The sequence below is a fragment of the Pan troglodytes genome, chromosome 6 (assembly GCF_028858775.2).
Source record: "Pan troglodytes isolate AG18354 chromosome 6, NHGRI_mPanTro3-v2.0_pri, whole genome shotgun sequence".
In the NCBI taxonomy this organism is placed as follows: Eukaryota; Metazoa; Chordata; class Mammalia; order Primates; family Hominidae; genus Pan; species Pan troglodytes.
Window position 1 is genome coordinate 85,592,355 of NC_072404.2, and position 24,704 is coordinate 85,617,058.

The 24,704-nt window shown below is 52.1% G+C and overlaps 1 protein-coding gene across 2 annotated transcripts; it reads right to left on the reverse strand.

The window, feature by feature from the left end:
• Nucleotides 1-13,422: 13,422 nt before the first annotated feature.
• RHBDD2 (rhomboid domain containing 2) lies at nucleotides 13,423-24,114 on the reverse strand. Of its 2 annotated transcripts, XM_519156.7 has the most exons (5): nucleotides 23,976-24,114; nucleotides 23,102-23,742; nucleotides 20,127-20,534; nucleotides 18,514-18,664; nucleotides 13,423-14,357 (listed from the first exon to the last, which is right to left on the reverse strand). In XM_519156.7, the coding sequence occupies exons 2-5, from the start codon at nucleotides 23,535-23,537 to the stop codon at nucleotides 14,000-14,002; spliced, it is 1,353 nt and encodes a 450-aa protein (XP_519156.2). In that variant the 5' UTR covers nucleotides 23,538-23,742; nucleotides 23,976-24,114; the 3' UTR covers nucleotides 13,423-13,999. The 2 variants fall into 2 exon arrangements, with proteins under 2 accessions (XP_519156.2, XP_024213959.1); XM_024358191.3 differs by lacking the exons at nucleotides 23,102-23,742; nucleotides 23,976-24,114 and adding an exon at nucleotides 20,877-20,998.
• Between the last annotated feature and the right edge of the window lie 590 nt (nucleotides 24,115-24,704).

The window sequence follows — 24,704 nt, forward strand, 5'->3', positions numbered from 1 at the left end:
CCCCGTGTGTACAAAACTTTTTTTTTTTTTTAATTAGCTGGGCTTGGTGGCACATGCCTGTAGTCCCAGCTATTCAGGAGGCTGAGGTGGGAGGATTGCTTGAGACCAGGAGGTTGAAGCTTCAGTGGGCTATGATAACACCACTGCACTCCAGCCTGGGTGACAGAGCAAGGCCCTATTTCTTAAAAAAATAAAAAAGATGAATTTTTGGAGTCTGGGTATAGGAGGAAAGGGTAGGTTGATGGACAGTAACTAAGACAAGGGGAGAGAGATGGGCATTCCAGCTTAACACTGCATGTGGACGATCTCCAAAAAAGCCTGCTGGGAGAATCAGTGAGCCCAGCTGGCCAGAGGATGTGCTCTCTATCAAAAGATAATGCAGTGAGCTAGATGTGGTGGTTCACGCCTGTAATCCCAGAACTTTGGGAGGCCAAGGTGGGCAGATGACCTGAGGTCAGGAGTTCGAGACCAGCCTGGCCAATATGGTGAAACCTCGTCTCTACCAAAAATACAAAAGATTAGCCGGGCGTGGTGGTGGGTGCCTGTAATCCCAACTACTAAGGAGGCTGAGGCAGGAGAATCGCTTGAACCATGAGGCGGAGGTTATAATGAGCCAAGATCGCACCACTGCACTCCAGCCTGGGCGACAGAGCAAGACTCTGTCTCAAAAAATAAAAAATTAATAATTAATTTAAAAATGCTATCTACAGTGCATGCTTTTTGCAAGCAGTTGCAGGGTTGCAGTCCCCTGTCCAGCCCACTGCCATTGGACTCTGTTGCCACATGGAAGCCCCCAGTAAAACCCCATGTCTCATCTGCTGGCTCTGGGGCTGTTCTTCAGCCTCTTGAACCTGGTGCCATCCCCACTGGAGCTAATATAGGTTCAGCACAACATAATATGGATTCAGAGAGACTATTTGTTTTTTTTTTTCTGAAATAGAGTCTTGCTCTTTCACCCAGGCTGAAGTGCAGTGGCAGGATCTCAGCTCACTGCAACCTCTGCCCCCACAGTTCAAGCGTTTCTCCTGCCTCAGCCTCCCAAGTAGCTGGGATTACAGGTGCCCACCACCACGCCTGGCTAATTTTTTGGGTTTTTTTTCTTTTCTTTTCTTTTTTTTTTTCAGTAGAGACAGGGTTTCACCATGTTTGCCAGGCTGGCCTTGAACTCCTGACCTCAGGTGATCCACCTGCCTCAGCCTCCCGAGATGTCATCCCGAGATGGCACCCAGCCAGAAGAGACTTTTTATCCCAGAGGCAGCTCTCAAGCTCTTGGGGCCTAAGAGAATCACTTTGCTTCTGCTGTTGGGGGTGTGTAGCTAGTGTCCCACAAAAGAAACCTGATCTGATCAGGGCCCTTATGTAGATCCTTGGGGACAATGACAGGATTATTTTAATTGTTTTGGCAATGTTGGTTCTGTCAAGTGTGGCAAGAGAAAAAGATGATGCCGTAGCTCAGAAAAGAAAAAAACAACCATCCTGGCCTCATTCCCCAGAACATGTTTTTTCAGAGGGATTAGTGTTTTGCATGAGAAGGAAGGAGCCCCAGAAACTACCCATCTTTGCCTTGGGCTTCCAGAGGGCATGTGGCTGTCCGAACCCTCGGTTTGAAGAGGATGTCTCCATTTTTTGGTGATTGTCTTCTCCCTTCTCCCTTTTTATTTAAATTTTTTGTTTTTATTTTTATTTATATTTTCTGTTTTATTTTATTTGGGACAGAGTCTCGCTCTGTCACCCAGGCCGGAGTGCAGTGGTGCAGTCTCAGCTCACTGCAACCTCCGCCTCCTGGATTCAAGCCATTCTCCTGCCTCAGCCTCTGTAGTACCTGGGGTTACAGGCCGCGTGCCACCATGCCCGGCTAAGTTTTGTATTTTTAGTAGAGACAGCGTTTCACCATGTCGGCCAGGCTGGTCTCGAACTCCTGACCTCAGGTGATCCTCTCACCTCAGCCTCCCAAAGTGTTAGGATTACAGGTGTGAGCCACCGCGCCCAGCCTATTTTTAATTTTTTTAGAGACAGGGTCTCCATCATCCAGGCTGGAGTGCAGTGGCGCGATCATAGATAGCTCACTGCAGCCTCAACCTCCTGGGCTCAAGCGATCCTCCTGCCTCAGCCTCCCAAAGTGCTGGGATTACAGGTGTGAGCCACCCAAAATTTTTTACAAGCATTTCCACCCTGCAGGCCGTCCTGGAAGCATGGAACTGGAGAAATAATTACAGGTGGTTCCCCAGGGACTCAGTGCCAGTCCCTGCAGCTAGGTGAATATTCCGAGACCCCTCACTGGAATCATGTAGGAAGGACAGGCCTCAATGGGCCAGCTGTGTGCTCCTCCAGCTCTGTGGCCTTGTCCCCTCCATTGCACTTCCTTCAGCTGATAATAGCCACCTGGCTGCCTCTCTGTGCTCCACAAGGCCCTGGAAAATCCCCAAAGTCACCAGCCCTTGGCCCAGGGGCTCAGGGCTAGAAATCAGAAATGGCTGCAGGGTGGGATGAGGGTGGGAGCAGGTAGGATGCAAGGTGGATGAGAAAGGGGCGCCAATGTCCATTCCCCCACAGACTTAAAGCAGAGGTGGTCAGCATGGAGGAACCTTCCAGATCATCACACCAGCATCCTCATTTTACAGATGTGAACACTCAGTCCAGAGAGGTTGAAGCACTTGCTCAAAGTCAACAGGAAAACAACAGCAATGCTGGGACTGGGGCCCTTGGTTCAGATCCCTATTCAGGGCCTGTCCCTGTGACACCATCCAGGCCTCAGCACAGCTGTGGAGGCAGGACCTGCACCAGCTCCAGCCCCTTCCCCACTTCCAGGCTGGGACAGGAAGGAGGGCATGGCCATGCCTGGTCCATGCCGGGCCCTATCACCAAGGCTCGGAGCTGGTGCCATCTTCCCCCAGCTGCACCTCAGGGCTGGGCTCCAGCTGACCTGTAGGTATACAGCCAGGCTGCTCTCTGCCCTCCTTCCCTGGAGCCATTTGGAGGGACAAGGAGGGTGGGGCAGCAGGACCGCCACTTCCTAGGGCTCCACTTTGGCCCCCATACCCCCATCCTGCTCTGTCCCCATGCTAAGGAGGCACCCACCTGGACAGCTGGGGCTGTGGGTGCCCCAGGCAGGGCTGACCAGCCAGGGCAGGTCCTGTGCTGAGGGCGGTCTTGGCTTCCCCGGGCTTGAGCCTCTTTATGAGCAAGAGAGGCGTGGTGTGAGGGATTAGGGGTGTAGGTCATGATATCTGCACCTGAGAAATGCTCCACCCTCAGTGCCCCTGCTAGGCACGGAAAGCAGCAGCTGAGGCCACGTCTGGCTCCGGAACAGCCTCTGCCCTGTCCAAGGCCCTTCCCTCCTCACGAAAACAAAGAGAAGCCATGGGGCTGGGCAGGGCCCCAGGAGTGAGGCTCATTAGGTACCAATGGCCTCTCCAGCTCCCTTTAGTCCTCTCTGTAAGACTTGGGCCCCTACATGAGGAACAGGGACCTCTGCAGCCAGCCAGACCTGACAATTGCCACTTACCCTGAAGCCTCAAACAAGTGGGGCTCCTTGGAGCCTCGGTTTTTTCATCCCTAAAATACAAATAATAAGAATAGGCCTGGTGTGGTGGCTCAGACCTGTAACCCCGGCACTTTGGGAGGTCGAGGCGGGAAGATCGCTTGAGCCCAGGAGTTCGAGACCGGCCTGGGCAACATAGTGAGGCCCTATCTCTTCAAAAAATAAAAAATTAGCTGGGCATGGTGGTGCACACCTGTGATCCCAGCTACTTGGGAGATAGAGGTGGGAGGATTGCTTGAGCATGGGAGTCAGAGGCTACAGTGAGCTATGACGACACCTCTGCACTTTGGCCTGGGCTACAGAGTGAGACCCTGTCTCAAAAAAGAATCTATCTATCCATCTATCTATCTATCTAGCTAGCTAGCTATCACTATATATAATTATATATAACTATAAATTTATAACTACATTATATATATACATAGTCATTTTAACTGCTGGGTCTAGGAATAATTTATTATGCAGCAATAGATAAGTAATACAGTTACTTGAACCATCAAGATCTTATTCTCCTCACTGTCCTTTCTAGGATAAGGGAGGTTTATTTATAGCAGCACTGGGAGTAAGCTCACCAGCCATTCAGCCCACCACTCTTTACCGCTTGCAGGCCATTTTATTTTATATTTATTTATTTATCCATTCATTTTTGAGACAGAGTCTCACTCTGTCACCCAGGCTGGAGTACAGTGGCAAGATCTTGGCTCACTGCAACCCCTGCCTCCCAGGTTCAAGCAATTCTCCTGTCTCAGCCTCCCCAGCAGCTGGGACTATAGGCACACACCACCACACCCGGCTAATTTTTGTATTTTTAGTAGAGACAAGGTTTCACCATATTGGTCAGGCTGGTCTTGAAATCCTGACCTCAGGCCTCGGCCTCCCAAACTGCTGGGATTATAGGCATGAGCCACCATGCCTGGCCTACTATTTTTGTTATTTATTATTATTATTATTATTATTTTTTAGCAGAGTCTCACTCTGTCACCCAGGCTGGAGTTCAGGAGCACAATCTTGGCTCACTGCAACCTCTGCCTCCCACGTTCAAGCCACTCTTGTGGCTCAGCCTCCCAAGTAGCTGGGATTACAGGCATGCACCACGATGCCTGGCTAATGTTTCTATTTTTAGTAGAGATGAGGTTTTGCCATGTTGGCCAGGCTGGTCTCGAACTCCTGACCTCAAGTGATCCACTCCCCTCGGCCTCCCAAAGTGCTGGGATTACAGGCATGAGCCACTGCTCCTGGCCTATTATTTTTTTTGAGACAGGGTCTTGCTCTGTCGCCCAGGCTGGAGTGCAGGGGCACAATCTGGGTTCACTTCAGTCTCTACCTCCTGGGCTCAGGCAATCCTCCCATCTCACCCCCCTGAGTAGCTGGGACCACAGGCACACTAATTGGGCATTTTCACATAAGCAAGCTTTTCACTGTTACAACCAACTACAGATGGGGAAACTGAGGCTCAGAGAGGCAGAGTGACTTGCTTAAGACTATGCATTTTGTCCCTGATGGGGCCTGAATCACAACATTGCAACCAGGCTGTGGGTGGACCCCACACAGTGGGCCTTCAACACAACTGGATGTCTGGGGAGCAAAGGTTGGAACTGCTGACAGAGGCCCTGCTGACGGAGCCGCTCTGGCCTCCAAGACAGCTGCCAGCGGAAGCCCCTATGTGGACCTCTCCTGGGGGGGTGGAGGGGAGGCAGCTGTAGGCTGTGACCTTCTGAGGATGACCTTCACTGCCAGGCAGGTTCAGGATGAAAGGTGGCCCTGGCATTTGCAGTGATTTTGACCAGCCTGGGTCAGATAGCACCCGCGTGTCCTACATTCTAGATTTAGTGAACAAAAACACAGGACTCAGCTTTCTCTCCTTCCCTGGGACTCATGTCAAGGCCTAGGAGTCCTTGAGGGCAGAAATCCAGGGCCTGGTCCCATCCTTTGAAAATGTATGAAATGCAGGGGTGAGGGGAGGGAGCCATGCAGGCAGCCTCCTTAGCTGGTGCTGGAGGAAATTGACCATTCCCTGCTTCCTGGCTTCAAACTCATGTTCATTCACAGAGCACGGGGCTGCGGGCTGCAAAGAAAGAGCCCCAAAGAACTTGGAGGACAGCAAGGAAGGCACACAGATACCCGCCAGCTTACTGAGCAGGACAGGTGCTCTGTGGGGTATTGGAGATGCCCTGGGTTAGCGGGGACAGAGTGGAGCAGACACTAACCTGTCATTTCATCCATGCCACAGCTGGTTGGGGGAGGTCTCCATGCTTGTCCCTGCCATGGGACATAAAGGGCCTGGTCTTAGCACTGCCCTGTGCAACGTCTGATCTACTGTCCTCAAAGCCTCCGTACATCCCGACGGTCCTCCTGGCACTGGCTTCCGTTCCCAGTGCACAGCGCGGCTTCTCACCAATCTCACTCTTTCTCATTCTGCAGCCAGAAAACCTGCAAGGCCCCCCAAGTCATCCCAAGCATTGGCCCTGGGAATAGCACCTCCATCTTGACTTTTTTTAATGAGCCAGAGTCTCATCTTCTTGCCCAGGCTGGAGCACAGTGGTGCGATCATAGCTCACTGCAGCCTCAACCTCCTGGGCTCAAGTGATCCTCCTGCCTCAGCCTCCCTAGTAGCTGGAACTACAGGTATGCCGCCACACCTGGCTAATTAAAAAATTTTGGGGGCTGGGTGAAGTGGCTTACGCTTGTAATCTCAGCACTTTGGAAGGCCGAGATGAGTGGGATCACGAGGTCAGGAGTTCAAGACCAGCCTGGCCAACATGGTGAAACCCCGTCTCTACTAAAAAAACAAAAAAAGTACCTGAGTGTGGTGGCGCACGCCTGTACTCCCAGCTACTCAGGAGGCTGAGGCAGGAGAATCGCTTGAACCTGGGAGGCGGAGGTTGTAGTGAACTGAGATTGCGCCACTGCACCCCAGCCTGGGTGACAGAGTAAGACTCTGTCTCAAAAAAATAATAATAAAAAAATAAAAAAAAATTTTGGCCAGGCACAGTGGCTCACACCTGTAATCCCAGAACTTTGGGAGGCCAAGGTGGGTGGATCACCTGAGGTCAGGAGTTTGAGATCAGCATGGCAAACATTGTGAAACCCCATCTCTACTAAAAACGCAAAAAAAAAAAAAAAAAATTAGCCGGGCGCGGTGGTGTGCACCTGTAATTCCAGCTAGTTAGGAGGCTGAGGCAGGAGAATCACTTGAACCCAGAGGTGGAGGTTGAGTAAGTTGATATCATGTCACTGCACTCCAGCCTGGGCAACAGAGCAAGACTACTCAAAAAAAAAAAAAAAATTTTTTTTTTTGGCTGGGCGTGGTGGCTCATGCCTGTAACGCCAACACTTTGGGAGGCCTAGGCGGGAGGATTGCTTGAGCCCAGGAGTTCAAGACCAGCCTGGGTCATATAGAAAGATCCAACCTCTACAAAAATTAGCCAGGTGTGGTGGTGTGCACCTGAAGTTTCAGCAACTTGGGGGGCTCAGGTGAGGTGAGAGGATTGCTTGAGCCTGGGAATTCTGGGCTGTGGGGAGCCATGTTTGTGCCACTGTCACTCCAGCCTGGGTGACAAAGGGAGACCTCCATCTCACATAATTTTTTTTTTTTTTTTGTAGAGTTGGGGGTCTCACAATGTCGTGCAGGCTGTTCTCAAACTCCTGGTCTCAAGAGATTTTCCCAACTCCACCTCACAAACTGCTGGGATTACAGGCATCGGCCACCGTGCCCAGCCTGTAACAAATTGTTAAACAGACAACTATAATTTCATGACAAGGCGGGGCATGGTGGCTCACTTCTGTAATCCCAGCACTTTGGGAGGCTGAGGTGGGCAGATTGCTTGAGGTCAGGAGTTCAAGACCAACCTGGCCAACATGGTGAAACCCCATCTATATTAAAAATACAAAAATTAGGCCAGGCGCAGTGGCTCACGCTTGTAATCCCAGCACTTTGGGAAGCTGAGGCGGGCAGATCACGAGATCAGGAGTTCAAGACCAGCCTGGTCAATATGGTGAAACTCTGCCTCTACTAAAAATACAAAAATTAGCCGGGCGTGGTGGCGCACACCTGTAATCCCTGCTACTTTGGAGGCTTGAACTCAGGAGGCAGAGGTTGCAGTGAGCCGAGATCATGCCACTGCACTCCAGCCTGGGCGACAGAGCGAGCCTCCGTCACAAAAAAACAAAAAACAAAAACAAACAAACAACAAAAAACCAAAATTTAGCCGGCCATGGTGGCAGGTGCCTGTAGTCCCAGCTGCTCAGGATGCTAAGGCAGGAGAGTCGCTTGAACCCAGGAGGTGGAGGTTGCAGTGAGCCAAGATCGTACCACTGCACTCTAGCTGGGCAACAGAGCGAGACTCTGTCTCGAAATAATAATAATAATAATAATAATAATAATTTCATGAGAAACCATAAGGCTGACTTCACATTCCTAGTCCTCAGAGTTCCACGCTTGGGGATGTGGTGTCACTTGTCCCCACTCCCCGGCCCCATGGGCCACTGGCTGCCTTTCTCTTCCCACCGCTGCTCAGTCTGCACCATTTGGGGCCTCCTGCACCCTCCCCCCTTAGATGTCCCGGCCCACACACTCACACTTGGGACACACCCTCTGCCAACAGCGGCCCCTGGGCCTGGGATGGGCACACTGCTGGGGGATTTGTCCTCAGGAGGATGGACTCGGGTTGAGGTCCACAACACCCCTAGAGCCAGGCAGGGGGCCCTAAGAGCAGAGAATTCCAGGATCCCAGGGCGTGCTCCAGAAGCCAGGAGCATGGGTTTCAGGCTAGCATGGCCCTGAGAAGCACAGGAACCAGGCAGGGGCCCCTTTGCTCAGGCCCAAAGACCGTAGTGTGCAAAGGCATGCATGCGTATGCACACACGTACACACACTCACATACACTTCCCATGTCAAGGTTTGTCTGCAGAGGGAGCTTCACCCACCCATCTTCCTAGCTCATCTTTCCAGCTCTCCCTGTCCTGTCCTGGACCTCTGGGCCTTTCCCCAGGACCTTCTCCCCTACCTTTTGTGTTTGAGAGAGTCTCGCTCTGTCACCCAGGCTGGAGTACAGTGTCACGATCTTGGCTCACTGCAACCTCTGCTTCCCAGGTTCAAGTGATTCTCCCACCTCAGCCTCCCGAGTAGCTGGGACTGTAGGCGCCTGCCACTACACCTGGCTAATTTCTTTTGTATTGTTTGGCAAAGATGGGGTTTCGCTATCTTGGCCAGGTGCAGGTCTCCAACTCCTGATCTCAAGTGACCCACCGAACTGGGCCTCCCAAAGTGCTGGGATAACAGGCGTGAGCCACCACACCTGGCCTAAATTAGCCAGGCATGGTGGCGCATGACTGTAATCCCAGCTACTCGGGTGGCTGAGGCACGAGGATTGCTTGAACCTGGGAGGCGGAGGTTGCAGTGAGAAAGCAAACCTCCTTCTCTTTGCTGGCTTCCTCGGGAGGGCAGAGAGGGGAAGAGTGTGGGGCACTCAGGTCGTGGGACATCTGGGCTCCCTCCTTTCAGTGGGGAGTCTGGCTCTGTCCTCCCCCACCTCTACCGGTAGGTAAACTTTCTGTGCACCTGGAGCCCTGTGAGTGAACAAAATATGGACCACACCTGGGAGCAACAAAGGACTCACAGGAGCCTCAAGGGTTTTAAATTGCCTTTCCTGCCAACCGCAGGAATGCGCCCTGGCCAGGCGTAGAGAGGAGGAGTGGGCCTGTCACATGGCACTGAGAAAGCGCAGCTCACCTTTCTGCCGAGATGCCAGCCATGTGAAAGAGCCAGTCCCCCGGGGTGAGGCCTGGGGCTCAGGCACTGGGCTCAGACTCCCTGGCCCCAGTTCTGTGCACAGTAAAATGATCAGAGAAACCTTATCGTGGTCACTACCACCCACAGCGTCAAGTTGAAACCCTCAGGCTGGCCTTCCAAGCCCTTCCCACCCCGGCCTGGGTGGCCTCTCCACGTCCTCTGAGCCAGCCCTGTGTAATCTCCCACACTCCACTTTCTTGTCCTAACAGGCGGGACACAGCTGTTTTTGGTGCACACCGCCCTCTTCCCCTGGAACGTCTTTTTCTTTTCTTTTTCTTTCTTTTTTTTCTGAGACAGTATTTGTCACCCAGGCTGGACTGCAGTTGCACAATCTCGGCTCACTGTAACCTCTCGTGTTCAAGCAATTATCCTGCCTCAGCCTCCTGAGTAGCTGGGATTACAGGTGTGCACCAGCACACCCAGCTAATTTTTGTATTTTGAGCAGAGATGGGGTTTCGCCATGTTGGCCAGGCTGGTCTCGAACGCCTGAACTCGTGATCCAGCAGCCCCGGCCTCCCAAAGTGCTGGGGTTACAGTCGTGAGCCACCACGCCCAGCCTGGAACATCTTTTTCTACGTTCCATAGGTCTGGCCAGCCCTTGAGGCCAGCAGAGACCTTGCCTGGGTCCTACAGGACTGGCTACTTCTCCCAGAACTGGTGCCTCCTGGCATTACCATGGGTTTCTGTCTCCCTTAGAGACTGTGCTGGGACCAGGTCTTAGTCACCTCTGTGTCCCCAGCCCCTGGGATAAGGCCAGAATGTAGTACATGCTCAGTAATTATTTGATGAGAGAATGAATGAGTGAGCGAATGAATGAATGCGTGAAAGGGTGAGGGAGGGGGTGACCAGGACTCAGGCTCCTGGGATCTGTGGCCTTTGGCCGTTGAGTTCCCCATTAGGCCAGGCAGACAGGTCATCAGGACGCAGAGCACCAAGCAATAAGCATGGGTGGGGCCTCCCAAGCCCACGCTGTCCTTGTGCAGATGTCCAGGGCAACAAGCATTTATTGAGCACCTGCTGTTTGCATCACCCGTGCCATGCTCCTGCAGCCACTTTGTCATGTTGGGTGGGCGTGCTTGGCCCATTCCCTCCTGGCTCTCTGTTCTCCCTGTCCACCTGGAAGCTCTTCACCTGCTTTTCTTCTTGGATTCCTTCAGGTCTCAGCAGAAATGTCACCTTCCCAGGGAGGCCATCCTTGACCACTGGATTTACAGTTGCTGCTCTTTTTTTTTTTGTGACGGAGTCTCACTCTGTTGCCCAGGCTGGAGTGCAGTGGTGCGATCTCAGCTCACTGCAACCTCCACCTCCTGGATTCGAGTGATTCTCCCACCTCAGCCTCGCAGGTAGCTGGGACTAGAGGCGCCCGCCACCACGCCCGGCTAATTTTTTTTTTTTTTTAGTAGAGATGGTTTTTCACCATGTTGACCAGACTGGTCTTGAACTCCTGACCTCAAGTGATCTGCCCGCCTCAGCCTCCCAAAGTGTGGGATTACAGGCGTGAGCCACTGTGCCCGGCATGTTCTTTAAATGAAAGAATGATTCAGTAAACAGATGGGCATGTGAAGGAATGACATAGCTCAACCCACGGCTCCCACAGCCTTATCTTGCCTTGTAATTACCTGCAAATCGACTTCCTACACGGTACTCAGTTCCTTAGAGCAGGGGTTCGCAACCTCAGGGACCACCAACTGGCACCAGTCTACCCATCTCTCACTGTCTCCCATCACCCCCAGATGGGACCCTCTAGTTGCAGGAAAACAAGCTCAGGGCTCCCACTGATTCTGCATTATGGTGAGTTGTATAATTATTTCATTGTATATTAACAATGTAATAATAAAGTGCACAATAAATGGAATGCACTTGAATCATCCTGAAACCATCCCCATCCCTGTCTGTGGAAAAATTATCTTCCATGAAACCGGTCCCTGGTGCCAAAAAAGTTGGGGACCACTGCCTTAGAGTATAAGGGCAAGCCTTTCTTCTGATGTCCGCGCTGAGGAGCAGAGCCTACCTGAGGTTTGCAGAGCGAGCAGGGCATGAATCTGCTTCTCTGCTGCCCTCCGCCAACCGAGCAGGGAAACTGATAATGTCTGGAAGCTTCTCTGGCCGCTGTGGGTCCTGCCCTGTCTGGGGATGGGAGGGGAGGGGTTTCCAGCATGTTGGGGGTAATGCTTTCACTTATGCTTAATGAGCTGTGCTCTCCATCCTCCTAACAGCCAGAGGACATGGTTAGTACCCTCCCACCCTCCCTCCACAGCCCCCCTCTCTTTCCATGGAAGGGTCGGTCCTCAGGATCCTGCTGATCCCCAGCTTGTCAGGCCATGCTGGGCTGGGGGCCTCCTCTGCGCCCCTGAAGTGCTGCTTCGCCCCATCACAGCTTTGCAGGGCACTGAATGACAAATGTTTTTTTTTTGAGAGGGAGTCTTGCTCTGTCACCCAGGCTGGAGTGCAGTGGTGTGACCTCAGTTTGCTGCAACCTCTGCCTCCTGGGTTCAAGCAATTCTCTTGCCTTGGCCTCCCGAGTAGCTGGGACTACAGGCGTGTGCCACCATGCTCAGCTAATTTTTTTTTTTTTTGAGATGGAGTCTCACTCTGTCACTCAGGCTGGAGTGCAGTGGCGTGATCTCGGCTCACTGCAACCTCCGCCTCCCTGCCTCAGCCTCCCGGGTAGCTGTGATTACAGGCGCCCACCACCATGCCCGGCTAATTTTTGTAAATAGAGACAGGGTTTCACCATCTTAGCCAGGCTGGTCTTGAATTCCTGACCTCGTAATCCACCAGCCTTGGCCTCCCAAAGTGCTAGGATTACAGATGTGAGCCACTGCGCCCGGCCAATTTTTGCATTTTTGGTAGAGATGGGATTTCACCATGTTGGCCAGGCTGGTCTTGAACTCCTGACCTCAAGAGATCCGCCCACCCGGACCTCCCAAAGTGCTGGGATGACAGGCTGAGTCACTGAGCCCGGCCTGAATGATAATTATTTATTTTCCATTTCTTCTGCTCCAATGAGCTCCCCAAGGGCGGGCATCACCTATTCATCTGTTCATTCCACTCATATTTATTGAGTGCCAGGCCCCATGCTAGGGGCTCCTGCGCACATGGGGCTCATCATCATCGAGCCTCCGGCTTGGCACAGAATCAGTGAATGGTTTCCGGACATGGGCATATTAGTGGATGATTTGACAGGCAAATGGGAGAAGGGGTTGGGATGGCCTCCAGAGCTTCCAAAATGCACGTGAGGGTGAGAAAGGGTCCCACTGTGAGCTGACTCCAGGCTGTGTTGTGCCTTGTGGCCAGACTAAGGAAAAGTCCCAAGGAACAAAGAGATTTAAAAACCAGGGCCACACACAGTGGCACACCCTCTCACCCCAGCGCAGGCCCCTTCTTGCTCATGTCTGAGGCCCCCCAGGCGTGGGCCCGTCACGGCCCCACCCTCACCAGGCTGGATGGGCTTGGGGTTCTGTCTTATACATGTCCAAAGACCTAAAACCTATCAGAAAGCCAGTCTAGAATGGGCCATCCAGCTCCTGGGATAAATGAAGGCCATGTGTTACTAGGTCCACAAACACCAGGCAGCTGGCATGCCTTCTCAACACAGCCTGCTGTGAGGAGCCCCAGCTGTCCTCAAGGGCTGGCCAGGTGAGTGACAGCTCAGCCACACTCATCAGTGCCCTGCACTGTCTCATAGAGGCCCCCCGCCCCTCACTCCTGGTTCCTGGTCAACATGGCCAACAGGAGACACTGGTGGTAAAGCCAGCGTCTTCTCCCGTCTTGCTTCAGGGACATCGCCAGCAGTGCCCATGTCCTTCTTGGCACAGCCCTGCCAGCAGCCCTCCTAACTGTAGTCCCAGCTTCTGGGCTCTGGCAACACCCCTCTCTCTCAGGGCAGCAGTGGCTCCTGCTGGTACCCATCTCAGTTGCCTGCTCCCCACGAGACCCCCATTCCTGACCCACTGGGCCCTGGTCACCTGCCCGACCTGGCCCTGGTGCATCTCTCCTCTCTGCCGCCACACCACACATTGCCACTGCCCAGATCTCAGCGCACTCCCTCTTCCCCAGCCAGACCACAAAGGAAGCACACGCCAGCATGGCAGGTCAGAGGCTGTTTCTTTATACAAAGGCAGACAACATGGACACCTCAGCATGCTGCTGCAGTTCATGGGGGCCCATCCCACCGCTTCTGGGGAAAGGAATCAGGGTGGGGGCGCCTGCAGCAGGGGAGAGACACCACACAGGCCTAGGACCGCCAAGCACACCAGCTGCGAGCTCCTGAAGGGCAGACGCATGGACACACGGACACTGTAACCACGAGCACGGCACAGCCACAGGGAGGAATGGTGGAGCTGGGGACAGACATCGGCAGCTACTGCCAACTGCTGCCCTCTTCTGCCACGAGTTCCTTGGCGAGGAGCCTTGTCTGTGTTACTAAAGAGCCACGTGACTTTATCTGATGGCAGAATGTCTCGCTTTCTGCATCTGTAAGCTGGGCCAGTACACCGTACTCCACAGGGCTGCCGTGAGTACAGATGAGACTGAAACAGGGACATTGATCAAAGTACCCAACACAGAGCCTGGCACATAGAGGTGTTCAATAAGTAACTTTTGTCAGGACAATCTTAGGGAGGACCTTCAGAAGGCCAAGTGAGATGACTTCCCTAGAAATTCTCTCAGGGCATGGGGACCCTGGAGGACTCCTTGGAGCCTGCAGCCCCTGGTGTGCCCAAGGCCCCAGAATACACCGTGCCAGGGCTGTTCACAGGCGTGGGGGGCTGGATGCCCAGGGAGGTGCCCGCAGAAGCTGGGTAGACACTGGAGGAGGTGGGGTTTGGACCAAAGTGGTTCTGCACATAGCACAGGCCGGAGGCAGGCTGGTACGGAGGCAAGGTGGGCATGTGCCCGGGGGTGCAGGAGGGCCAGGAGGCCAGCTTCTGACCACTGGCATGCTGTGTCTGGGACACAGGGTGGCTTGGGGACAGGTGAGGGTGGCAGCTCTGTGTGGGGTAGGAGCCAGGCACCGGGTTCAGTCTGGAATGGAACAAGAGAGAAAATGGTCCTTCAACGAGTCTTGGCAAGGTCATGGCATCTTGTTGTGCTTGAGGTTGCCCCCGCTTTCTAGTACAACATGCCTTGGATGTTTTCTGTGACTTGCTCTAAGTACCAAGTGGGAGAAAGGTTAACCTCAACCAATCAGACCACAGATGCCCAGGGTGGGTGGGGCCAGTTGCAGTCCTGCAGCAAGGGAGTTGTATGAAAGGACACTGGACCTGCCACTGAGACCACCGGAGGGGTGACCTGCTCACAGCAGCTTCTAAACCAGATGGAGCGTCGGGACCAGGTCACAGCTGCCAGTGCCTGTGTGGCTGGCTCGACAATTCTGCCCAAAGAGAACGGATTCAGGCTGGGCATGGTGGCTCACACCTGCAATCCCAGCACTTTGGGAGGCCAAGGCGGGTGGATCATCTGAGGTCAGGAGTTCGAGACTAGCCTGGCCAACATGATGAAACCCGGTCTCTACTAAAAATTAAAAAAAAAAAATTAGCCAGGTGTGGTGGCAGGCGCCTGTAGTCCCAGCTACTCAGAAGGCTGAGGCAGGAGAATCGCTTGAACCTGGGAGGCAGAGGTTGCAGTGAGCCAAGATTGTGCCACTGCACTCCAGCCTGGGTGACAGAGCAAGACTCCGTCTCAAAAAAAAAAAATTGTTTTTTTTTTTTTTAATTAGCCAGGTCTGGTGGCATATGCTTCTAGTCCCAGGTACTTAAGAGGCTGAGGTAGGAGGACTGCTTAAGCCCAGAAGTTTGAGGCTGCAGTGAGTTATGACTGTGCCACTGCACTCCAGCCTAGGCAACAGAGCAAGACCCTGTGTAAAAAAAAAAAACAAAAAATTTATCTATCAAGAAGAGCCTCTGAGGAGACAAGCTGTCCAAACGGCCATCTTGCTGACAAAATAAACATGCGTGTCGTGACATGGCCCTGGAACCACTGTCAGGCTGCCTGAAACACAATATTCTGAGTGTCTGCAGCAGGCACCAGACCTGAGGGACTGGACTCCATGTCACGTGGGGAACACAGAAGGAACACCATCTTCCTCTTAAACCCTAAGATCTGCCTGTCACAGTGAGGCAGGATCAGACCTGGCACTGGGTGTGGCAGTGTCTGTGAGGCTGATTGCAATTCAGCATGGAAGAACTTTTTTTTTTTTTTTTTGGAGACGGGAGTCTCGCTCTTTTGCCCAGGCTGGAGTGCAGTGGCGTGATCTCGGCTCACTGCAAGCTCCGCCTCCCAGGTTCACACCATTCTCCTGGCTCAGCCTCCCGAGTAGCTGGGACTACAGGTGCCCACCACCGCACATGGCCAATTTTTTGTATTTTTAGTAGAGATGGGGTTTCACCGTGTTAGCCAGGATGGTCTCGATCTCCTGATCTCGTGATCCACCCGCCTCAGCCTCCCAAAGTGCTGGGATTACAGGTGTGAGCCACCGCGCCCGGCCCTTCAGCATGGAAGAACTTTCTCATCAGGGCCAGTCTTGGAGAGTGAGCTCTGGTATGTGAGATACAGCTGGAGACCACCATCAGCTATTACAGAGGGGATTCCTTGGTGACAGACAGTTCTCCAGATTCAATGAGACCAACTAAAACCCACAAAACACCTAGTCCTAAATGTACAGTCTCCCCCACATTGAGACCCCAGGAATTACTTGCCTGAAGCAATAATGCGGTGAGTCCGCATTTCTGTTTTCCCAGCAGCCCTCCTGGCCTTTTAGAAAAATAGTCCAAGGGCTCTGAGCTGTTGACAGCTGGGAGCACCTCTTGGAAGAAGCTCTAAGGGGCAGCTTCCTATTCAACAAAAACCCCACATCCAGGCCAGCGTGCAGGGGAAAATTTACTCCACAGCTGGTGGCGGGCCAAAAAGGGCCAAGGACCAAGCACCTTGCCTTCCGATACACTGTGGACGTTTCCTCTGCTCCAAATCATGTGCTGAAATGGATCTTTAGCCGGGTGTAGTGGCACGCGCCTATAATTCCAAGTACTTGGGAGGCTGAGACAGGAGAATCGCTTGAACCCAGGAGGTGGAGGTTGCAGTGAGCTGAGATCACGCCACTGCACTCCAGCCTGGGCCACAGAGTGAGACTCCGTTTCAAAAAAAAAGAAACGTGATTCCCAGTGTTCCAGCACTAGAGGTGGAGCTCAGTGGGAGGCGTCTGGGTCACGGGGGCAGACCTTGCGTGAGTGGTTTGGCTTCTTCCCCATAGTAATGAGTTCTCCCTCTGAGTTTAGGTAAGAGCTGGGTGTTTAAGAGCCCAGCACCTCCCTCCCTCTCTCAATGTGTGGTGCCGCCTCCCCTTGCCCTATGATTGGAAGCTGCCTGAGGCCGGTGCCATGATTCTAGTGTAGCCTACGAAGCCATGAGCCAAATAAACCTCTTTTCTTATAAATGACCCAGGCTCAGGTATTTCTTTATAGCAATACAAAATGGATGAACACGCCTTTCCCAGCGAGCTCCTTTTTTTGGGGGAGGACCACTGAAGGAAAGAAAAAATCCTACACTGTGAGGTCTCAGCATGGACAGAAACCAGCGGAGAACTCAGAGGCAGGAGGCACTGGGAACAGGGGAGAGGGAGGGAGGTGGCCTCCTAAGCAGGGGACGTGCTTCCAGATGGCCCCTCTCCTGACTCTGTTACCTGGAAACAGAGTGGGTGAGAAAGACCCTTGTCTTCTTTGGGCCTCCTTTATAAAATGAAGCAGCCAGGCCACACAAGCTCTGGCGGCTTACCAGCACTTTCCATCTGTGAGTTAATCAGCCAACTGGAAAACAGTAAACCTCACCAGAAAACCTGGGCTGGGCCACCTCCTAAGCAGCCTAGTTGGCTGTGTGGACTGTCTGCACCTTTTTTTTTTTTTTTTTTTTTTTTTTCTTGGGAGACAGTGTCTCGCTCTGTCGACCAGGCTGGAGTGCTGTGGTGTGATCTCGGTGCACTGCAACCTCCACCTCCCAGGTTCGAGTGCTTCTCCTGCCTCAGCCTCCTGAGTAGCTGGGATTACAGGCAACCACCACCACGCTTGGATAATTTTTGTATTTTTAGCAGAGATGGGGTTTCATCACGTTGGCCAGGCTCGTCTCAAATTCCTGACCTCATATGATCTGCCCACCTTGGCCTCCCAAAGTGTTGGGATTACAGGCGTGAGCCATCGCACCCAGCCCCATCTGCACTTATCAAGGCTACTGTGTGTCACAGCCCAGGCTGACCTGCAGCGGGTATGTGTCTAATGTCAATTAGATGGGGGCCTTCCTGCCCAGCCTATCTACAAGTCACTCAGGATCACATGTTAAGTGTCCTCAAATGCCTTCCCTTTCCTGCTGTTGCTACTTCAGAAGCAGTTGTGCAGAATCCAGAATGCTCAGAAGACATCTGTGCACGATTTTCCAATCTGCCGCACCTCATTTCTTTATCACTTATGGCAATAAACCAGCCACACCCTCTACATGCCCTGGAGTTGCTTTAATAATAAGGTTAGGCCAGGCTCAGTGGCTCACACCTGTAATCCCAGTACTTTGAGAAATCAAGGAAGGATTGATTGAGACCAGGAGTTTGAGACCAGCCTTGGTAACACAGTGAGACCCTGTCCCTACAAAAAATTTAAGTTAGCTAGGTATGATGGTATGTGCCTGTAGTCTCAGTTACTTGGGAGGCTGAGGTGGGAGGATCACTTGAGTCCACGAGTGTGAGGCTGTAGCGGGCTATGATCATACCACTGCAATCCAGCCTGGGCAACAGGGCAAGACCCTGTCCTCAAATAAAAAAAAGAATAAAAAAACAGAATAAGATTTGACAGCATTTGGCCGGGGGCAGTGGCTCACGCCTGTAATCCCAGCACTTTGGGAGGCCGAGGCAGGTCAATCACAAGGTCAGGAGTTCGAGACCAGCCTGGCCAACATGGTGAAACCCCATCTCTACTAAAAATACAAAAAAATTAGCTGGATGTAGTGGTGGGCACCTGTAATCCCAGACACTGAGGAGACTGAGGCAGAAGAATCACTTGAACCTGAAGCAGAGGTTGCAGTAAGCCGAGATTGCGCCACTGCACTACAGCCTGGGTGACAAAGTGAGACTCCGTCTCAAAAAAAAAAATAATAATTTTTTTTAAAAAAAGATTTAACAGCACTTAAGAGTTCTGTCACTTACTTCCGGCTCTGGGCTGCCCTCCTCTCGGCTGAAGACCCTGAGACGTACTTGAACACGGATATCCTCCTCATCAGGCTGAAGGGGAAGGTCTGATCGAGCTTCAGCGCCACTCGCTCTGAGAGGTCGATGGAATAGCAGTAGGTGAGGCCATCTGAGGTTGGCGTGTTAAGTGAAACTGGAGGCAGCAAAGGGAGGAGGGCCGAACACTCCCCGGGGAAAACACAGGTTCCCACTCACTCTACAGAAGCCTTCATGCTTAGCACACTGCACACTCTGGCTGGAGTTTGCAGCTCAGGGGAAACCCAGAGCCAAAGGTTTTTTTTTTTTTTTGAGATGGAGTCTCACTCTAGTAGCCCAGGCTGGAGTGCAGTGGTGTGATCTTGGCTCACTGCAAGCTCTGCCTCCCAGATCACACCATTCTCCTGCCTCAGCCTCCAGAGTAGCTGGGACTACAGGTGCCCATCACCACACCCAGCTAATTTTTGTATTTTCAGTAGAGACGGTATTTCACCATATTGGCTAGGCTGGTCTCAAACTCCTGACCTCGTGATCTGCCTGCCTCGGCCTCCCAAAGTGCTAGCATTACAGGCATGAGCCACTGCGCCTGACCCCAGAGCCAAAGGTTTCTACTCACTGTGCCTCACCGGGAATGAATGCGCCCAGCAGCAGGGGGTATTAATGCTGTCCCTTCTCCTACACCCATGTGTGTCATCACTTGCACCCTTCTAGCCACTGCAGTCAGTCAGAAGCCAGGACATGCCTCTGCTGGTGTAGCAGGATGAGGCAGGAAGCTGTACCAGTATCATCCCGAGGGACTAACACCTCTTGTCCTTTTATCCCAAATAGAGGGCACCTGCTTCAGTGCGACCATGTGAGCTTCATGTGGGCCTCTCTGGCTGTGCTTCCTCCATACCCTGTCACCATCCCCAGCAACTTGGTGGTATCCTGGTCGTCTGACCTAAGTCACCCACCACTGATGAGGCAGCCACAAAGATTCAGCCTTTGAATAAAGGCTATGCTAGACTCTCCCGAAAAGAGCTTAGAAACAAACCTCAAGTTTCAAGCCAATCTTCAAGTAAGTTAACCGCCTATCAGAACAAAAGTCAACATTTTTTAAAGGAAAACAACAAAATCTAGAGCCCCTAATACAGCATTCAGTGTCTAGCATAAAATAAAAAATTACCAGATATGAAAAAAAAGTAAAAAAAAATTATGATCAGATATGACTCGGCCACGGTGGCTCACACCTGTAATCCCAGCACTTTGGGAGGCCAAGGTGGGTAGATCACCTGAGACCAGGAGTTCAAGACCAGCCTGGGCAACATGGTGAAACCCTGTCTCTACTAAAAAGAAAATATAAAAATTAGCCGGGTGTAGTGGTGCACACCCGTAGTCCCAGCTACTCAGGGGGTTGAGGCAGGATTGCTTGAGCCCAGGAGGCAGAGGTTGCAGTGAGTTGAGATCATGCCACTGCACTCCAGCCTGGGTGACAGAGACTCTGTTTCGAAAAAATACAAAATAAGCCCGATTTTATCTACTTGACACCCCAGACCCTCCAGCCTGGTTCACCCTTTGACATGCGTTGTTCTATAGCTCTCTGCTAGGAAGGATACAGGCCAGCCCGATGGACAGCCCGCAGACATTACTGAGGAAAGAGGTCTGGGGAATGAGCCACGAGGCACCCAGCAGGAGCCACGGAACCAGGACTGAGGGCACAACCATGCCAAACACCAGGGCCCGCCTCATCCGAGAACGGACGGTGGTGACTCCCAGCATGGCAAAGGCCACTGGGGTGAAACCTCTGGCATCCTCCACTTCCCCCAGCTTTGACAGTGATGACACAGCCTCGAATGACAGGAAGATGATAGCGGAGAAGATGGCGAAGATCACGGTGAAGAAGCAGTGGCGGACGGTGCCCACGGTTCTCTCGAAATTGCCAGCAAAGCGCCAGATGATGATAGCGCCGCAGAGCAGGGAGATGGGATTCTCGTAGACAAAGATGTAGGTTACCAGCCTGTAAACTGCAGAGGGAGCCGGGTTAGAGGCCTGGCGGCGGGTTGCTCCCAGGAGGGAAGCCAGGTTATAAGCCGCCTAGGAAAGGCAGAGAGCCCCCCTCCGTGACAGAGAAGTGAGAGCCAGCGAGTCGCAGGAGGAGGCAATACAAGCAGTGCGTTCAACAATGAAGGACCCAGAGCCTCAAAGGAGAGGCATGAATATCTAATACCTACACTTCCCCAGGCCTGGTGCAACTCTTAGCGGTAACTGACTTCCAGAGGGAAAAAAATAATACTTTTCGGTAGAGGGCAGTCTCTGAATTTGTAAAGTGCTTTATAATCCTTTTTCAGGTTTTCATACTGACCTACCTCACTGGGCAGTTTGAGGGTTAATTAAGTGTAACAGCTTCGGGGTGGATTGAGTGGGTGTCACTTAACACTCTGTGTGCCAGTCTCCTCTGCTGTAATCCTGACCCCTCCTTCCATAGTGGCTGTTCAGAGGAAGAAAAAAGGGACCATGAATTATTTTGCAGCTGTAAGAATTATAACACTATCATTAACAATAAAGATTATAGAAATTATAAGTCTCCTCAGAAAGTGCTTATCCGATCTTACAGGTAGACTGATGCTTTATATGTAATAAGACATCAAAGAATCCTCCTTTTCCTTTTTTTAAATTTTTATTTGTAGAGATGAAGTCTTGCTATGTTGCCCAGGCTAGCCTTGAACTCCTGGCCTCCAGTGATCCTCCTGCCTTGAATTCCCAAAGTGCTGAAACTACACATATGAACCATCATTCCTGGCCTTTTATTTTTCTAAAAGCAGTTATCGCCAGGCATGGTGGCTCACACCTGTAATCCCAGCATTTTGGGAGGCTTAGGTGGAAGGATCACTTGAGCCCAGGAGTTCAAGACCAGCCTAGGTAACATAGTGAGACCCCCGTCTTTAAAAAAAAATTAAAAATTAGTCAGGTGTGATGATGTGTACTTGTAGTCCCAGCTACTTGGGAGGCTGAGGCAGGAGGCTCGCTTGAGTCCAGGAGTTGAACGCTGCAGTGAGCTATGATTGCATCTCTGCACTCCAGCCTGGGTAAGACGAAGACCCTATCTCTAAAAAAATTTTAGAAGTGGTTATCTCTTAAGTATTTTTATGTCCCTGAAGGCCCAAACACGACTAAACTCAAGGAGAGAGACCAAAGAACTGATGGTAATATTGGACTTGGGAGTCTAAAGACTTGGAGTGGAATCTCGGCTCTATTACATCCAGGCTGGCTGAGTTTAATCATGTCACAGGTCCTCTAGGCGTCAGTTTCCTCACTGTAAAGTAACAAGAGTTAGATTGAGGACTTCAAAGGTCCCTTACGTCTCTAACGCTCACATATCCACGAAACCCACACCCAGGGAAGCAGTGAACCCCAGAAAGTGGGAGGTTAAGGTTAGGTTGGCATTTTGCTTCTGTCTGTGAGGTGGTGCTATGTATACCTAGGGTGGGGGGAACAGTTTTAGATTGGAGTGGGGAAACAGGCTATGGAACCATATACCTCAGTCTGGCCATCACCAGAGGCTTCATTATCTGAAGAGTACTTCATTATTTGTTGAGTATTTCCAAAACTGAAATTCCAAGTATAAACATGAAAAGATTCTAGAAGCAACTCTACATGATTTGGAGATTATCTACCCGAAGGCTCTAGTTCCAAAACATCACAGAATAAAAAAAAAATCTAGATTCCTATCTCAATTGCATGACGCAACAGCTCTGCGATTCTCTGCATGAAACCTCAATCTTATCTAGATAACGGGCCATTAACAGGTCCTACATTATGGGATCCTTGTGAGGGTTAAACGAAATTAATACATATCAGTGTGTGTGCTTTGCAAAACAGCAGGAGATATGCAAATTTCCTGTGTTCCTCTCGAGAAAATGAGGAAGACACGGAGACTAGGAATGTCTTTTAGGAATGGATGTTTATACTTAATTGGTCTGCAAAATTTCTCTCCCCTAGAGAAAAACAAACACTTCTCTCCAAAGGCAGAAGACACCCTGGTACCCCCATGAGCTGGGAATGGCAGTCAAGATTAAGATACAGATGAAAAAGCAGAAGAAATTCCAAATCTCAAGAGGGCAGGACGTTTATAGAGCTTATAGGGGTTTGTGGATAAAGTCCAATTGTCGTGATGTAGGTGAGAGAAAAACGTTTTTCAGTGGGGCTTAGGCCTAAAGCAGACGTAGGTGTGTATGTGAAATGGGAGGGGGAGACGAAAAATCTTTACCCTTGGAGAGCGAGCATGGATTTGCTAGCGAATGGATTTGGGGCCTTGACCAGTCTGGTGGCGACAGGGAAGGGAACAAATTCGGGTAGGGAAGGGATTACAGTGATGACGAAGATGGGGTCTGCAGACAAAGGTGTGGAACATGGAGAGCAAGAGACGGTGCTGGAGGTCGGTCCTCCGGGGGGCGGGCATGGTGATGAGGACCGAGACAGGGGGAGACTGGCGGTGAGGCCTGAAGGGGCGAGTCCCGGAGGCTAGAGCCCAGGAACCGGCAAAGTCGGAGGACAAGGACTCGCCCCGCGATCCCGGCCCGCCCCTGCTCACCTTGCCAGTTGCGAAGGGCCTCGGACTTCAGCGTGAGGCCCGAGGGCGCCAGCGGCTGCTGCAGCAGGAACAGGCGAGGCCCGGAAACCAGCAGCGAGAGCAGCGCAGTGAAGAAGGTGGCGGATGGCACCTCGGGACACAAGCACCAGCTGCGACACCCGGGCCCCGAGGCCGCCATGGCCGCCGTCGTTCCCGCGCTCCGCCTCGACGCCGGCTGCCGGTCCTCTGCTCCTTCCGCCTCCTCGCGGCAGTTTCCCTTGGCAACAGCAGAGGAGCCGGCCGGAGGCCACGCCTCCCAGAGGCCCCGCCCCATGCAAAGTTGCCCAATCCGGTCGCGCCGATCAGCCCGCCCCCGTGCGTGGGAGGCCGGGACGAGGGGGCGGGGGGTCGGGGCCACTTCCGGGTAGGAATGTTCCAGCACCGTGTTTGATTCCATCCTACTCGGGCTGGTACTGAAACTGCTCCTATAAACTTTAGGAAATTAATCAGGGAAGAAAGGAGGGGGAAAAACGAAAATAAACGAAGCTTGCAGCACACTCTGCGTTCATCACTAGGTCACCTTGCTCTCCGACCTGCTTGCTCATAGCTCTGTGTATCAGCTATGATAGGTGCCCATCGTCTGTCCTAGAATCACGTAGACCCTGTCACAAGATTACAATTCCCCTTAACTCCATAGGTAACAACTTGAACATTATGAAACGTTTTCCCTTGGAGATATTCTTTCAGGTCCCACATACCAGCATAATTACTGACACCAGTTGTTCTGAAGGAGCCCACAGAAGCAAGACTCAATGGGGACTGCAGTTTCCATATCCTGAGGATTTCAACCCCCTTACCCTGACCAGTCGATGACCCCAATTTTCCAGCCTCTCACCCTTCACAATGCCCTTTAAAATCCCAGCCCGGAACTCCTTGGGGAAGATGGATTTGATGGTCTCCCCGCGTCTCCTCCTAGGCACCCTGCCATCGTTAAATCCTTTTTCTGCTGATAACCCTGCTTCCTCAGTGTAACTGGTCTGTTATTGCACAGCAGGCCTAGGCACCTGTTGGTCCTGTAATAATACCTCATGATTATTATGCCTTACAGCTCACAGAACTCTTTCATATCACGATTTTCCCATCTGTATTCATCCCTATTACACCAAAGAGGAAACAGGACTAGGGAGGGCCCTGGGTAATTCAGTTACATGGCAAAGACAGAATTAGAACTCAGTTCCTCCTGCTATGGCCCGGAATTGGCCTCCAGTACAGCCAGGGGCAGCTTTATCTTCAGATTGAAGAAAAGGGGCAGGAGGCTGGGCACGGTGGCTCACGCCTGCAATCCCAGCACTTTGGGAGGCCGAGGCGGGCGGATCACGCGGTCAAGAATTAGAGACCAGCCTGGCCAACATAGTGAAACCCCGTCTCTAATAAAACTACAAAAATTAGCCCGGCATGGTGGCGCGTGCCTGTAATCCCAGCTACTCCGGAAGCTGAGGCAGGAGAATCGCTTGAACCCAGGAGGCGGAGGTTGCAGCAAGCCGAGATCGCACCACTGCGCTCCAGCCTGGGTGACAGAGCAAGACTGTATCTCGGAAAAAAAAAAAAAAAGGAAAAGGGACAG

Bases quoted from the DNA above. Each gene is read 5' to 3' on its own strand.
- RHBDD2 (XM_519156.7), bottom strand. From the start codon at position 23,537: ATGGAATCAAACACGGTGCTGGAACATTCCTACCCGGAAGTGGCCCCG. The intron at 20,535-23,101 runs GTGAGCAGGGGC...CTCCCTCTGCAG, and splicing joins GGCCCTTCGCAACTGGCAAG to TTTACAGGCTGGTAACCTAC. The intron at 18,665-20,126 runs GTATCCTTCCTA...CGCCAACCTCAG, and splicing joins GCTGTCCATCGGGCTGGCCT to ATGGCCTCACCTACTGCTAT.